The sequence below is a fragment of the Mixophyes fleayi genome, chromosome 9 (assembly GCF_038048845.1).
Source record: "Mixophyes fleayi isolate aMixFle1 chromosome 9, aMixFle1.hap1, whole genome shotgun sequence".
Taxonomy (NCBI): domain Eukaryota; kingdom Metazoa; phylum Chordata; class Amphibia; order Anura; family Limnodynastidae; genus Mixophyes; species Mixophyes fleayi.
The window spans coordinates 22,112,075-22,124,107 of record NC_134410.1 but is presented as its reverse complement, the minus strand read 5'-3'; the positions used below and the strand labels follow the sequence as shown (position 1 = coordinate 22,124,107).

Below are 12,033 nucleotides of genomic sequence, written 5' to 3'. Positions count from 1 at the left end.
AGGTGCTAGCACATAAGGCTTGTTTCAGGCATATACAGAACCTGTGCTCCTATACAGAGAAAACATCTTGCTAACTAAAGAGTTTGCATTTCCTCTGCAACCGGTATCCTACCTAATATTATACAGCTACGGTGGTGGAGGTTGATATTTGCATATAGTTACTAGGGAGGAGTTTTAAAAAGTCTTCCCAGCCTTATTCACTTTCACAGTTTGGTTGTCTTTGTAGGTCTTCAATGCTGAATAGAAGAGACCCTACCTTACAATGATGTTCCCAAAACAAGGAGAACAGGGTATTATCTCATTACTTGACCATGTCATGCTCACAATATCCAGTCCAGTGGGTCAAATGTTATAGGGATTATGTTTTGTAAATTGTGTCAGTCTGTGCAGTGGTGATTATAGATTAAAGTTAAGCAAATCTTTGTTGCAACAGAAAGATATTTAGAGCATCATACTTTCCTCCATGGTTGTCAGCACAGCTGAATATGCTGAAAATCATTCACTAGTTTTATCTGTCTACACTCCGGGAATCTGACATATTTCTGTGAACATCTGCATTGCATCAGCCACAGCTCCTAGCAACAGTACTACAGCAGACCTATTTTTAATTTACAATTCTTGTTATTTTTTTTCCCCCCATTTCTTTCTATTGAAGCTGTTCACAATTATACATACATGTTGCAACTTATCCATATGTTTAAAAACGTGGTCAAAGTTTCAGCAATTGAACACTGAGAAAGTACTTAACTATTTGCAAAAAAATTACAAGTTGTTTTAAATTACACAGTTTTAATTATTGTACACTGATGGTCTCACAATATTTCTTGTTATTGAAGTAATTGGAGAACATGTCATCATCCCAAAATGTTCTATGCTTTCCATATATAGAGCACAGTATGACACCTTTGAAAAGCAAATTTGGGACAAAATAAGCCCTGCCTACTATCCAATTAAACCCCGCCCTGATGCATCCAGCCGCGCCCATATTATGATGAAGCCAATAATTTGTTCTGTTGTGCCCACCGCTTTGCATAGTTCATTAATTGGGACAAAGTTGGAGTTGTTGAGAGATACACAATATCATCCACTTTACAAGAGATCACCAAGGCAGCTTCCAGCTCAAGCTGGTATTGTAGGATTGATTCAAGTCCGTATAAAACACCGACTTATCGCTTTCACATGTACGTCTAGTTGTCCCTCGCATCGACTTATAACATACTTGGTTTGAATTTTATTATATAATTCCACTTGAGCAAGAACCATGTTTGCGGGAACAGAAATGCCAGCTAGGAAAGATATAAACAGTTTATGGATAACTGGACACAAATAATTCCATGATGAATTGAGAACTAGGATAGAACTGTGAAAGGTTTATTTAAATGTAATTAAACATGTCCTAAACCAGAAAGGACACAAGAGAGAGAGAGAGAGAGAGAGCACCAAAGATTTAGTATGTCAAACATAGTATGGGTCAAAATATAATTAATGTGCGTAATTAATCATATAAAAGCTGGTTTATCTGAAATCACAGTGTTATTCTCTCATCGTCCTCTGTCACTGGGCTCTGGGGTTACATAAATCTTCTTGACCCAAGACCAGTGATGACAAGAGAGTAACACTGTTATTTAATATAAGTCACCTTTTATATGATTTAAAGCACGCACATTACTTATATTTCAACCCACCCTTTGTGGGTGTGAGAAGTATAACCTGGGGGAGGGGAGGGCGATGTAATAATTCAGAGACAATACACTACATCCCACTTGGCATACTGTCAGCCATTTTACTTTTCTAGAGACAAAATGGTGTTAATGCAGCCTCCTTTTTGATGTGAGCAAGGGAGGTAGGAGCTGCTGGGTATGATTGGATCATGATGCTATTATTGTTTCTAGGTATGTATTATGTTCAGATTATTACTCATGGGTGCTTACTGACATTACTTATCCTTAGTGTACACTGTATACTATATATATAAATATATATAGATTTCAAATATATATTATATATATATATTGAAAATTTACCATTTACTAGCTTGCACACTCTCCGGTTAGTAGACACTGGTGCACATTCTAATGTAAAGCGCTACGGAATCTGCTGGCGCTGTATAAATAAATGCATACTTGCCAACTCTCCCGGAATGTCCGGGAGACTCCCGAAATTCGGGTCGGTCTCACAGACTCCTGGGAGAGCAGGCAAGTCTCCTGCATCTCGCAACTGCCTTCCCAAAATGACGCGATTCTCAGTGAATCGCGTCATTCCCCCCCGTTTGGCCACGCCCTGCCCCCTCCCGCCCTCCAGTCACGCCCCTCTCCCGGACAGAACTTCCGAAAGAAGGCAAGTATGAATAAATGTTGATGATGCTGATGATTCTATACTCAGATTATTATACACTAGTGCACATTCTGTACACATATTATACAATGATGTACAGCCTATGTACTGTAGTATACACTCTATGCTCATAGGCTGTCAGCTTTATATAGGGATTATTATCCACTGATGTACTCTCTGTAACAAGACCAAGCACCTCCTTCTCCCCTGTCACTGTTCTGGCCTGGCATTGTTATACACTGTACCCTCTGGCAGGGAGAGATAAGGGAACGTGTTATTGTTAGTGGAAAAAGAAATCGCACTTCACAGATGGGATATGATTTAATTATTTTGTTCGCTGGCTGCAAAACCTTCCCCCCCCCCCTCCCCCCCTCCCCCTATTCCCTTCCCCTGGATCTCAGCTGCCTCTCCCTCTCCAGGACTCAAACTTTCCAGCAAACCCATGCAACCAAGAGCCTTTTTTGGAGATTTAGATATGGGAGGGAGCAAAGCCCAGGGGAGACTCGGAGAAGGAGGCTGAGACCTAGGCAGAGAATTCTGTACATCTAAGTGACAAGCACAAACACATTCTGTTCCAAATGATCACACTACTTGCCCTGTGGCACTCTAAGGCACTGGCACCCTACAGAATTGAGAAGCTCTTTGCTCGTGTTTGCTGCACTTAGATCATATCAAATGCATTAAATCACACCCTCAATGGAGTTCTGCCAACCGTTGACCCAAGATTTGTCGCTTGGGCATTAAAGTGGGACAAGTATAACACAAATCAGGCTTTTATACTCTTTAATCGCAGAAAGCATGAGAGTGCACCTCGTCCCTGCAGGGCCGTAACTAGGGCTGTGCGACAGGGGTGACCGCCCAGGGTGCAACGCTGAAGGGGGGCGCAATTTAGGAATATTTTAGGTTAATTTGGTTAAAATTGAGGGCTAGGGGGGCGGCATTGTTACGGCTCTGTGGCTTTGCATAAGAAGACATTTTTACTGGTATGCAAATGCTAAGGAACCTGTGGGTAGTGTCCATGTTCTGGCTGAGATCATACCTTTCATAGACACAGCTTGGTGATATTCTTCTGCTAAGACAGATCACTGGACCATGATATAGAACTATAACTATGCAGACTGCAATGGTTATAAGTACTGCAGCAAGCAAAGACACAGCAAAGTAGTACTATAATTACTGCTCTTTGCTGTCTCTTCCCCCCTCTTGGGGAACACCCGTGTTTGTGCTGCTCCTAAGCAACAACCCAATACACAGTGCAGAGGAGGGAAGGAATTCCCATCCAGACAGCAGATTGAGTAGTATAGGCACAGAATACCGGCTGGGCTTTACCACCAACATTTTGTCATTATCCTTCCACCCCCTTCCCAAAATGCCCTCCTCATTATCATTCTGCATGTGAACAGTTAACCAGCGACAGCTACACAGCATCACCCGGCACTAAATACTAAACAGACCCTTAATTCATGTTTAACACAGCATTGCAAAAACATAGCAACAGAGTCTGTACAAATGGAAAGAAATTATAAGTGTTTCAGTATATTCAGAAACAGACTGCCCCTTACATGTTTTACAGGACAGAGGCTAACAGTGCCAGGCTGCCCTCCCTTACCTATATTACAGGACAGAGCCTAACAGTGCCAGGCTACCCTCCCTTACCTGTATTACAGTACAGAGCCTAACAGTGCCAGGCTGCCCTCCCTTACCTGTATTACAGTACAGAGCCTAACAGTGCCAGATTGCCCTCCCTTACCTGTATTACAGAACATAGCCTAACAGTGCCAGGCTATCCTCCAATGCATGTATTACAGGACAGAGCCTAACAGTGCCAGGCTGCCATCCCTCACATATCATCATCATCACCATTTATTTATATAGCGCCACTAATTCCGCAGTACTGTACAGAGAACTCATTCACATCAGTCCCTGCCCCATTGGAGCTTACAGTCTAAATACCCTAACATACACACACACACACAGACAGAGAGACTAAGGGCAATTTAATAGCAGCAAATTAACCTACTAGTATGTTTTTGGAGTGTGGGAGGAAACCGGAGCACCCGGAGGAAACCCACGTAAACACAGGGAGAACAAACAAACTCCACACAGATAAGGCCATGGAATCTAACTCATGACCCCAGTGCTGTGAGGTAGAAGTGCTAACCACTAAGCCACAGTGCTGCTCACATATATTACAGTACAGAGGCTAACAGTGCCAGGCTGCCCTCCACTAACTGTATTACAGGACAGAGCCTAACAGTGCCAGGCTGACATCCTTACCTGTGTTACAGTACAGAGCCTAAGAATGCCAAGATGTCCTCCCATGCATGTATTACAGTAAAGTGCCTAACAGTGCCAAGCTGCCCTCCCTTACTTGTATTACAGTACAGAGCCTAACAGTGCCAGGCTATCCTCCCTTACCTGTATTACAGGACAGACGCTAACAGTGCCAGGCTGCCATCCCTCACATATATTGCAATACAGAGGCTAACAGTGCCAGGATGCCCTCCCTTACTTGTATTACAGTACAGAGTCTTTCAGTGCCAGGCTGCCCTCCCTTACCTGTATTACATGACATAGCCTAACAGTGCCAGGCTGCCCTTCCCTCTTCTGGCAAGCTTATCAAATTCCTGAGCCGCCTTTTATTCTACCTGATAACCCCGCTGTACACAGTTCACTCAGAATGTACATTCATTTTCTTTATATACTCAAAGAAACTACTGACCACTTAACCAGCTGTGTGACTGGATCTTAGCACCTTTCCCCTTGCAGCCTGGCTGGCTATAGATTGTAAGCTTACAAACAGTGCCATCTTACCTCTATGTCTGTGTGTTAGTACCCAGTCTTCTTTAACACTGTGTTCCACCCATATTATAAAGTGTTGCAGAGTATTCTTGTGCCATATACATTTATAAATAATCAGTGCCTGACTGGCCCATCACACATTATATAAGGTATCAGTGCCAGACTGCACCTGCCAAATGTGAGTATGTATCATAGCCAACCCCCCTCACATCTGATATATTATTGCCAGGCTACTCCTCTACCACTAAGTTTAATGTATTCCCTCCCATTTCATAAATGATATATCTATCTCCTAGGATCTCCTGGTCAGGTGGGAAGGGGAGTGGTCATGTTATTGCATCACTGTGGCCCCGCCCCCCTGCTATGTAATGCCAAGATTTGCAGCATTGCATAACGCACTGGGGTGGGAGGAGGGGGGATATTGGTCGGAGCCTGATGACGTGAATCGTATAATTAAGCCCCACCTCTGCTGGGTTCCGGGAGGGTGTCTGCTCTTCCTCGAGAACTTCCCGAAATTCAGAAGCCTCCCGGACATTCAGGGAGAGTAGGCAAGCTCAATATAAATATTATATATATGCATAATATTATATAATATATTATTATTCGATATATAAATATTTTTGGACACACAGTTGTCAATCCTTATATAATACCAAGAGGTAACCTATCTCCTGCAGGGCCTGGAGAGTGCTGTCAGCTCCCATTACTTGATGTTTATACACCGGAGCCAGGAGGCACCGAGCCAGAGCTGTAACCACTCCTAACTAGAGGGGATATTTCCATAAACAATAGCGGATTATGTTTAGATCAGTTAATGGGTGCAAATTCCTGCTGCCCTTTGCCCTTCCCTTCTCCAAAAAACACAGGATGGGACATACTGCACTGCACTGTGTCTGACCTGGCTCAGTGGACAATTCTTCCTAGAAGTCACCTATCCCTGTGTTCCAAACTACCTACTTAACATCAACTAAACAATTCCGAGTAATGCAGAATGCGAGATGGACTGTCTGAACTCAGGGCGTACTTCATACTTCTTTCTAGCTGTAGTTGTGTCTATACAAAGCACTAAAATAGAAGCAAATACAGATACTAACATCTCATGGCTGTATAATAACGTAATTCAGTTATGTAACTTGCATTAGCTAATTTGCCTCATTGCTATAATCTCACAGTCCATTAATAACACTAATAACTGTGGCCTGTAATCATGAAATAAATGTCTACCGTGTAACAGAGTTGTTTTTTCAACCTAAAACTATCAATCTCAATCAATTTCCATCATAATATACAACAGTTACATCACAAGCGTAAATCATTGTAAAATATAAAAGATACAATGGTCTGTAAAGTATTAATCAAGCCGAATGTACACAACGTATAGTCAATTGCATTTGATCTTGATGCTGTATTTTTTCTCAAGGATATTGTGTATGTGTTCCATCCCCCTTATGTACCCTTTCCCCCTTTTTTTTTCTTCTGTACCCCTTTTGAAAAACCTTGAAAAATCCAATAAAAATTTTATTCATTAAAAAAAAAAAAGATACAATGGTCTTTGTGAAATACAAAATGCTTGCTAAGCAATCACTGAAATATAAATGCAAAAAAAAGGAAAAAAATTGTTAATTCAAATGAATTCAGTTTAAAAGTTTTCCACTCCCTTAATGAAGGGGAAAAGGCCCAGAGCATTTTATAGGCATATACATTCTACTAAATCTGTGAGTACAATCCTTATTGTGAGCTTCAACTATATTATTACACTATTTTTATTTATTTTTTTATTTTTAAAGAAAAATGTTGTGCTTTGGAAACTTTGGGGGGTCTGAATGTTTATTTACAACATTCATACAAGATGAATATTTTGACATTTACTTTGGAACAAATACTTGATAGCTTATTTGTACACTGAAATTTAAAGTTGATATTTGTGTGCTACATGAAAAACAGTCAGTATTTAACTTATGTGCAAAACAGAACACTAATTTGCACCCCTTGCATTGTAACATGGTTTTGGCCAGGAGACTGAAATAAGAAGTTTCTTAAATTAAGATCCTTAATGAATCAGGCCCCAGATTATCAGACAGGCTAGGAGCTCACCTGATTACCTGCCAGGCTAGAAGATCCCCTGATTACATGCCAGGCTAGAGTCTTATCTGATTACCTATCAGGCTAGAAACTCAGTTGATTACCAGACAGGCTAGGATCTCACCTGATTACCTGCCAGGTTAGGAGCTCACATGATTAACTGCTAGGCTAGGAGCTCACCTGATTACCTGACAGGCTAGGAGCTCACCTGATTACCTGCCAGGTTAGGAGCTCACCTGATTACCTGACAGGCTAGGAGCTCATCTGATTACCTGACATGCTAGGAGCTCACCTGATTACCTGCTAGGCTAGGAGCTCACCTGATTAGCAGACAGGCTAGGAGTTTACCTGATTACCTGACAGGCTAGGAGGCTCACCTGATTAGCAGACAGGCTAGGAGCTCACCTGATTACCAGACAGGTTAGGAGCTCATCTGATTACCAGACAGGTTAGGAGCTCACCTGATTACCTGACATGCTAGGAGCTCACCTGATTACCTGCTAGGCTAGGAGCTCACCTGATTAGCAGACAGGCTAGGAGTTTACCTGATTACCTGACAGGCTAGGAGCTCACCTGATTACCTGCTAGGCTAGGAGCTCACCTGATTAGCAGACAGGCTAGGAGTTTACCTGATTACCTGACAGGCTAGGAGGCTCACCTGATTAGCAGACAGGCTAGGAGCTCACCTGATTACCAGACAGGTTAGGAGCTCACCTGATTACCAGACAGGTTAGGAGCTCACCTGATTACCTGACAGGCTAGGAGGCTCACCTGATTAGCAGACAGGCTAGGAGCTCACCCGATTAGCAGACAGGCTAGGAGCTCACCTGATTACCAGACAGGTTAGGAGCTCACCTGATTACCAGACAGGCTAGGAGCTCACCTGAATATCTACCAGGCTAGAGCCTGATAGAATGACAGAATGCTGTTTTGATGCATGAAGTGTCTAGTATGCATGACCCTATACACCTGGAACAAATAGTTTCTGCACACTGGACTTACTGTACTGTGTAAACCTCTGGAATGATTAGATGCAGAACATAAAGGATTTGGGGTAGGATGAAAGTATCACACCTGAAGAATTTGGTTTTCTTCACTGTTGTCTTCATCTCATAGATTTATTTAACCTATAGTTACCTCTTATGATACAACAAAATAAAGTATCATTATGATGTATGAAAATTGAGTGAGTGGGCTTCCCCCGTCCAGTGCAGGACACTCACCTCTGCTCACCCGCTGCTTGGCCCCAGACAGGATGCCAGGAGTGTCTATTAAGCTGATGCTTTCCAAGACTTTGTTGGGCAGCTGGGCACACATGAACCTGTGGAGAGAGGAGAGTGGAGGTTAAACACCTGGTGTAGAATGGAAAGGAGGAGGATGGGAAATGGAGGACGAGCAGATGCTGGAGAGCAGGTAAATAAGAATAGGGATAAAAATACATATAGCTGCAGAGGTATAGCTTCTTATATGATGAGATGGTGCGATAACCCAGAGCTTAGCCATCCGATTATAGCTGTCATTTTACTGCATAGTTTAGACAATGACTGCTAACATCTGATTGGTTCCTGCACATCTGTGCACACGTTACTAAGGGGCTTATTTAATAAAAGTAGAACAAGTGCTGCAACCAATCAGATTGGCTTTCATTACCCTTACTGTACTATACTGATAATAGCTGATGCTTGGTTGCTATTGGTGGTAGCATATCATCTCTCTGCACCATGTTATGTAATAAGTCAAAAGTGATGTTCCAAAACACAATGATCTTATCAACAGATCCCTTTAGGAGGACGCTTAGCAGAGAGGATGCTGGGATCATCCAGAACTTAATGTTTATAAACCACTTTAAGTACCTATGTGTCTAAGGAAACTGTTCCCACCAAACATAAACAGTGACAAACTAATAATACACTGGATCCTGTCATACTAGGAAATGTCCAGAGGTGTGTGCATGGGAGGAGGGGGGAGCATTGCAGCCTGATCCCCCTTACACCATGTCTTGCTGTGTGCTCTGATCACTGACATGTCTCTATAAGTGATGCTAATATATGTATGATTTGCTGTAAATAATATCTGTATTATTTACAGTAATGTAGTTATAGTTGGTTAGTACCGTATTTCCCCATGTATAAGACGCACCTTTTCCCCCAAAATTTTGGGTATAAAACCTGGGTGCGTCTTATACAGGGGTAGCGGGGATGCAGGGGGGGGGGCAGTGTTCAGTGACAGCGGGGCGGATCGAGGGGGAGCGGGCCAGTGTTACAGTGGCAGCGGGGATCACGGAGGAAGGTGCCAGGCACAGTGCAAGCGGGGATCCAGGAGCAGGGGGCCAGGCACAGTGCAGCGGAGATCACGGAGGAAGGTGCCAGGCACAGTGCAAGCGGGGATCCAGGAGCAGGGGGCCAGGCACAGTGCAGCGGAGATCACGGAGGAAGGTGCCAGGCACAGTGCAAGCGGGAATCCAGGAGCAGGGGGCCAGGCACAGTGCAGCGGAGATCACGGAGGAAGGTGCCAGGCACAGTGCAAGCGGGAATCCAGGAGCAGGGGGCCAGGCACAGTGCAGCGGAGATCACGGAGGAAGGTGCCAGGCACAGTGCAAGCGGGGATCCAGGAGCAGGGGGCCAGGCACAGTGCAGCGGAGATCACGCAGGAGGGGGACAGAGGTACAGTGGTAGCGGGTGGGGGGGGGGGTAGCTTTGCGATTGCATTTTTGACAGCTACCGTAATATATATTTTTTTAAAATTTAGGGGCCAAAATGAAGATGCGTCTTATACATGGGTGCGCCTTATACTTGGGGAAATACGGTACTTATGTTATAACTTAAGGACACTTGTGTATTATAAGTAATGATGTACCCCCTACTGTAAATTATTACGTATATTAAAAGTCACCTCTGAGATCCTTTATATGGTCAAGGAACCCCTCAGTGACTTATAACATCCTTATAAGTTACAAGACGGAATTCATTATCCCATATGTAATTATGATGTGCAGTATGTGTATTATATGTGTCTGACCTAGTAACCCTGTACTTATCTGAGACATCTCTACTAGCTCTCCTACATACCACCTGCTTGTTCTACATTCCAGTCTCTGTGCTGACGTACCACACTATATCTACCTAACCATATCTTTATTATTTAGATTGTAAGCTCCAATGGGGCAGGGACTGATGTTAATGACTACATATCCACTGTACAGTGCTTGGTAATATATTGGACGCTATATAAATAAACTAAAATAATTATTAGATTTTAATTTGATTGGTAGAGCGGAATTTTGAAAGCTGTTCTGTGAAATATTCACCCTATTCTGCGTTTGGCCATGCCATTGTGTAAGATTTCCTGGCAGAATTTGGCATTTAATGTTCCCAGTCCTACCCCAGTGACACCAGGCAGCAGAATGATTTACTGTCTTCGTCCTAGCTTCAGTTATACAGCCTGATTTGGCGTTGAACGTAAAGATGAGCAAAGACATGTCACCACACTTCCATGTTCAACACCGTGTCTTTAGTTGCACACATTTTATGATATGTGCAGCAATAAATATAGCGCATAGATCCGACAATCAACATCATAAACCTCAATCTAAAACTTTATGCCCCCTAGCTAACGTATCTCAAGTTTTGTGTAACAAAAAATAATAAGCATCTCAAAGAGGCGTGCCTGCACAGCCCTACGGTACTGCACTTGACTGCTAACACCCCTGATCAGGTTCCCCAAGCACAAGTGCAAGATAAGTGCTGCTCTAAACATGGGCATGAGCTGTGCGCATGTGCAGTGTGTCCATTTTGCACCATGATGCATCTTTACGTTGCACAGATGCATTTCTGCACAACTCTAAATCAGACTATAAATTCTGCAAACAAGTCTAAGAAAATATGCTGGACCTTCCCACCTCTGCAAACTGGGCCCTTCTGCTGCAAACTTTGACCAGTGGGAAATTACGCTGCAGCATCGCTGGTCTGCAATCATTATATCTATTCACAACTTCATCTGTATACACACCACTCCCTCAGCCTGCCACACTCAATGTAGTTGTTTAATTTTCTCCAGACACTTTCCTTCTCTATGTCTTATATCTATGTGGACATCGTGTTCACACCTACCCACACTTAGCTTATGTGGATAAGTTTACTGAACCAAATTCATCTGCTTAACCTCTTCCATGACTGGAAGGTTTCCACCTCTTGATCAGACAAATGTTATATATTTTCTTTGCTTTATTGATATAGGACCGATCTTTGTTTTGTCTTCATGATGAAGTATCTTGTTCATTTATAGGCATTATACAATTAAAAAATGGCAAAAAGTAAGTGGCAGAATGTACCAGGATGTATATATCCAAAGGGCGTTTGCCAAGTGGTCAAATAAGTGTCTTTGCCCCAAACACCCCTCCAGGTAGGATCTATCCCACTATACTGGAGGACGCCTCTATAAGTAGCTTAAATTACATTCACGTAAGTGATTACAGAAAGCAGTATCGGGGCAGATATTGCTGCCCCATTATCACTTGTTTAAATTGGTGGACCTGCACCCTCATGTCTGTAAGTATGTGTCATAGCTCTAGTGTGTGCCCAGAACCGCACTCACCTGTTGTATATTGATATACCCTATGCACACTCCTGTTGTATATTGATATACCCTATGCACTCTCCTGTTGTATATTGATATACCCTATGCACACTCCTGTTGTATATTGATATACCCTATGCACACTCCTGTTGTATATTGATATACCCTATGCACACTCCTGTTGTATATTGATATACCCTATGCACTCTCCTGTTGTATATTGATATACCCTATGCACAC

The 12,033-nt window shown here is 42.8% G+C and overlaps 2 protein-coding genes across 7 annotated transcripts in view; one reads left to right on the top strand and one right to left on the bottom strand.

Annotated features, from left to right (window-relative positions):
• The window catches only part of LOC142102190 (calpain-2 catalytic subunit-like), a 113,728-nt gene that overhangs the window by 42,296 nt on the left and 59,399 nt on the right, over positions 1 to 12,033 (top strand). The gene's annotated exons all lie outside the window — the stretch shown is intronic.
• Positions 1 to 12,033, bottom strand: part of EHD2 (EH domain containing 2) — a 32,391-nt gene that overhangs the window by 19,181 nt on the left and 1,177 nt on the right. The window contains exon 2 of the mRNA XM_075186888.1: positions 8,442 to 8,539. Within this exon, the coding sequence (XP_075042989.1) occupies positions 8,442 to 8,539 (98 nt within the window). The remainder of the gene's footprint in view (positions 1 to 8,441; positions 8,540 to 12,033) is intronic.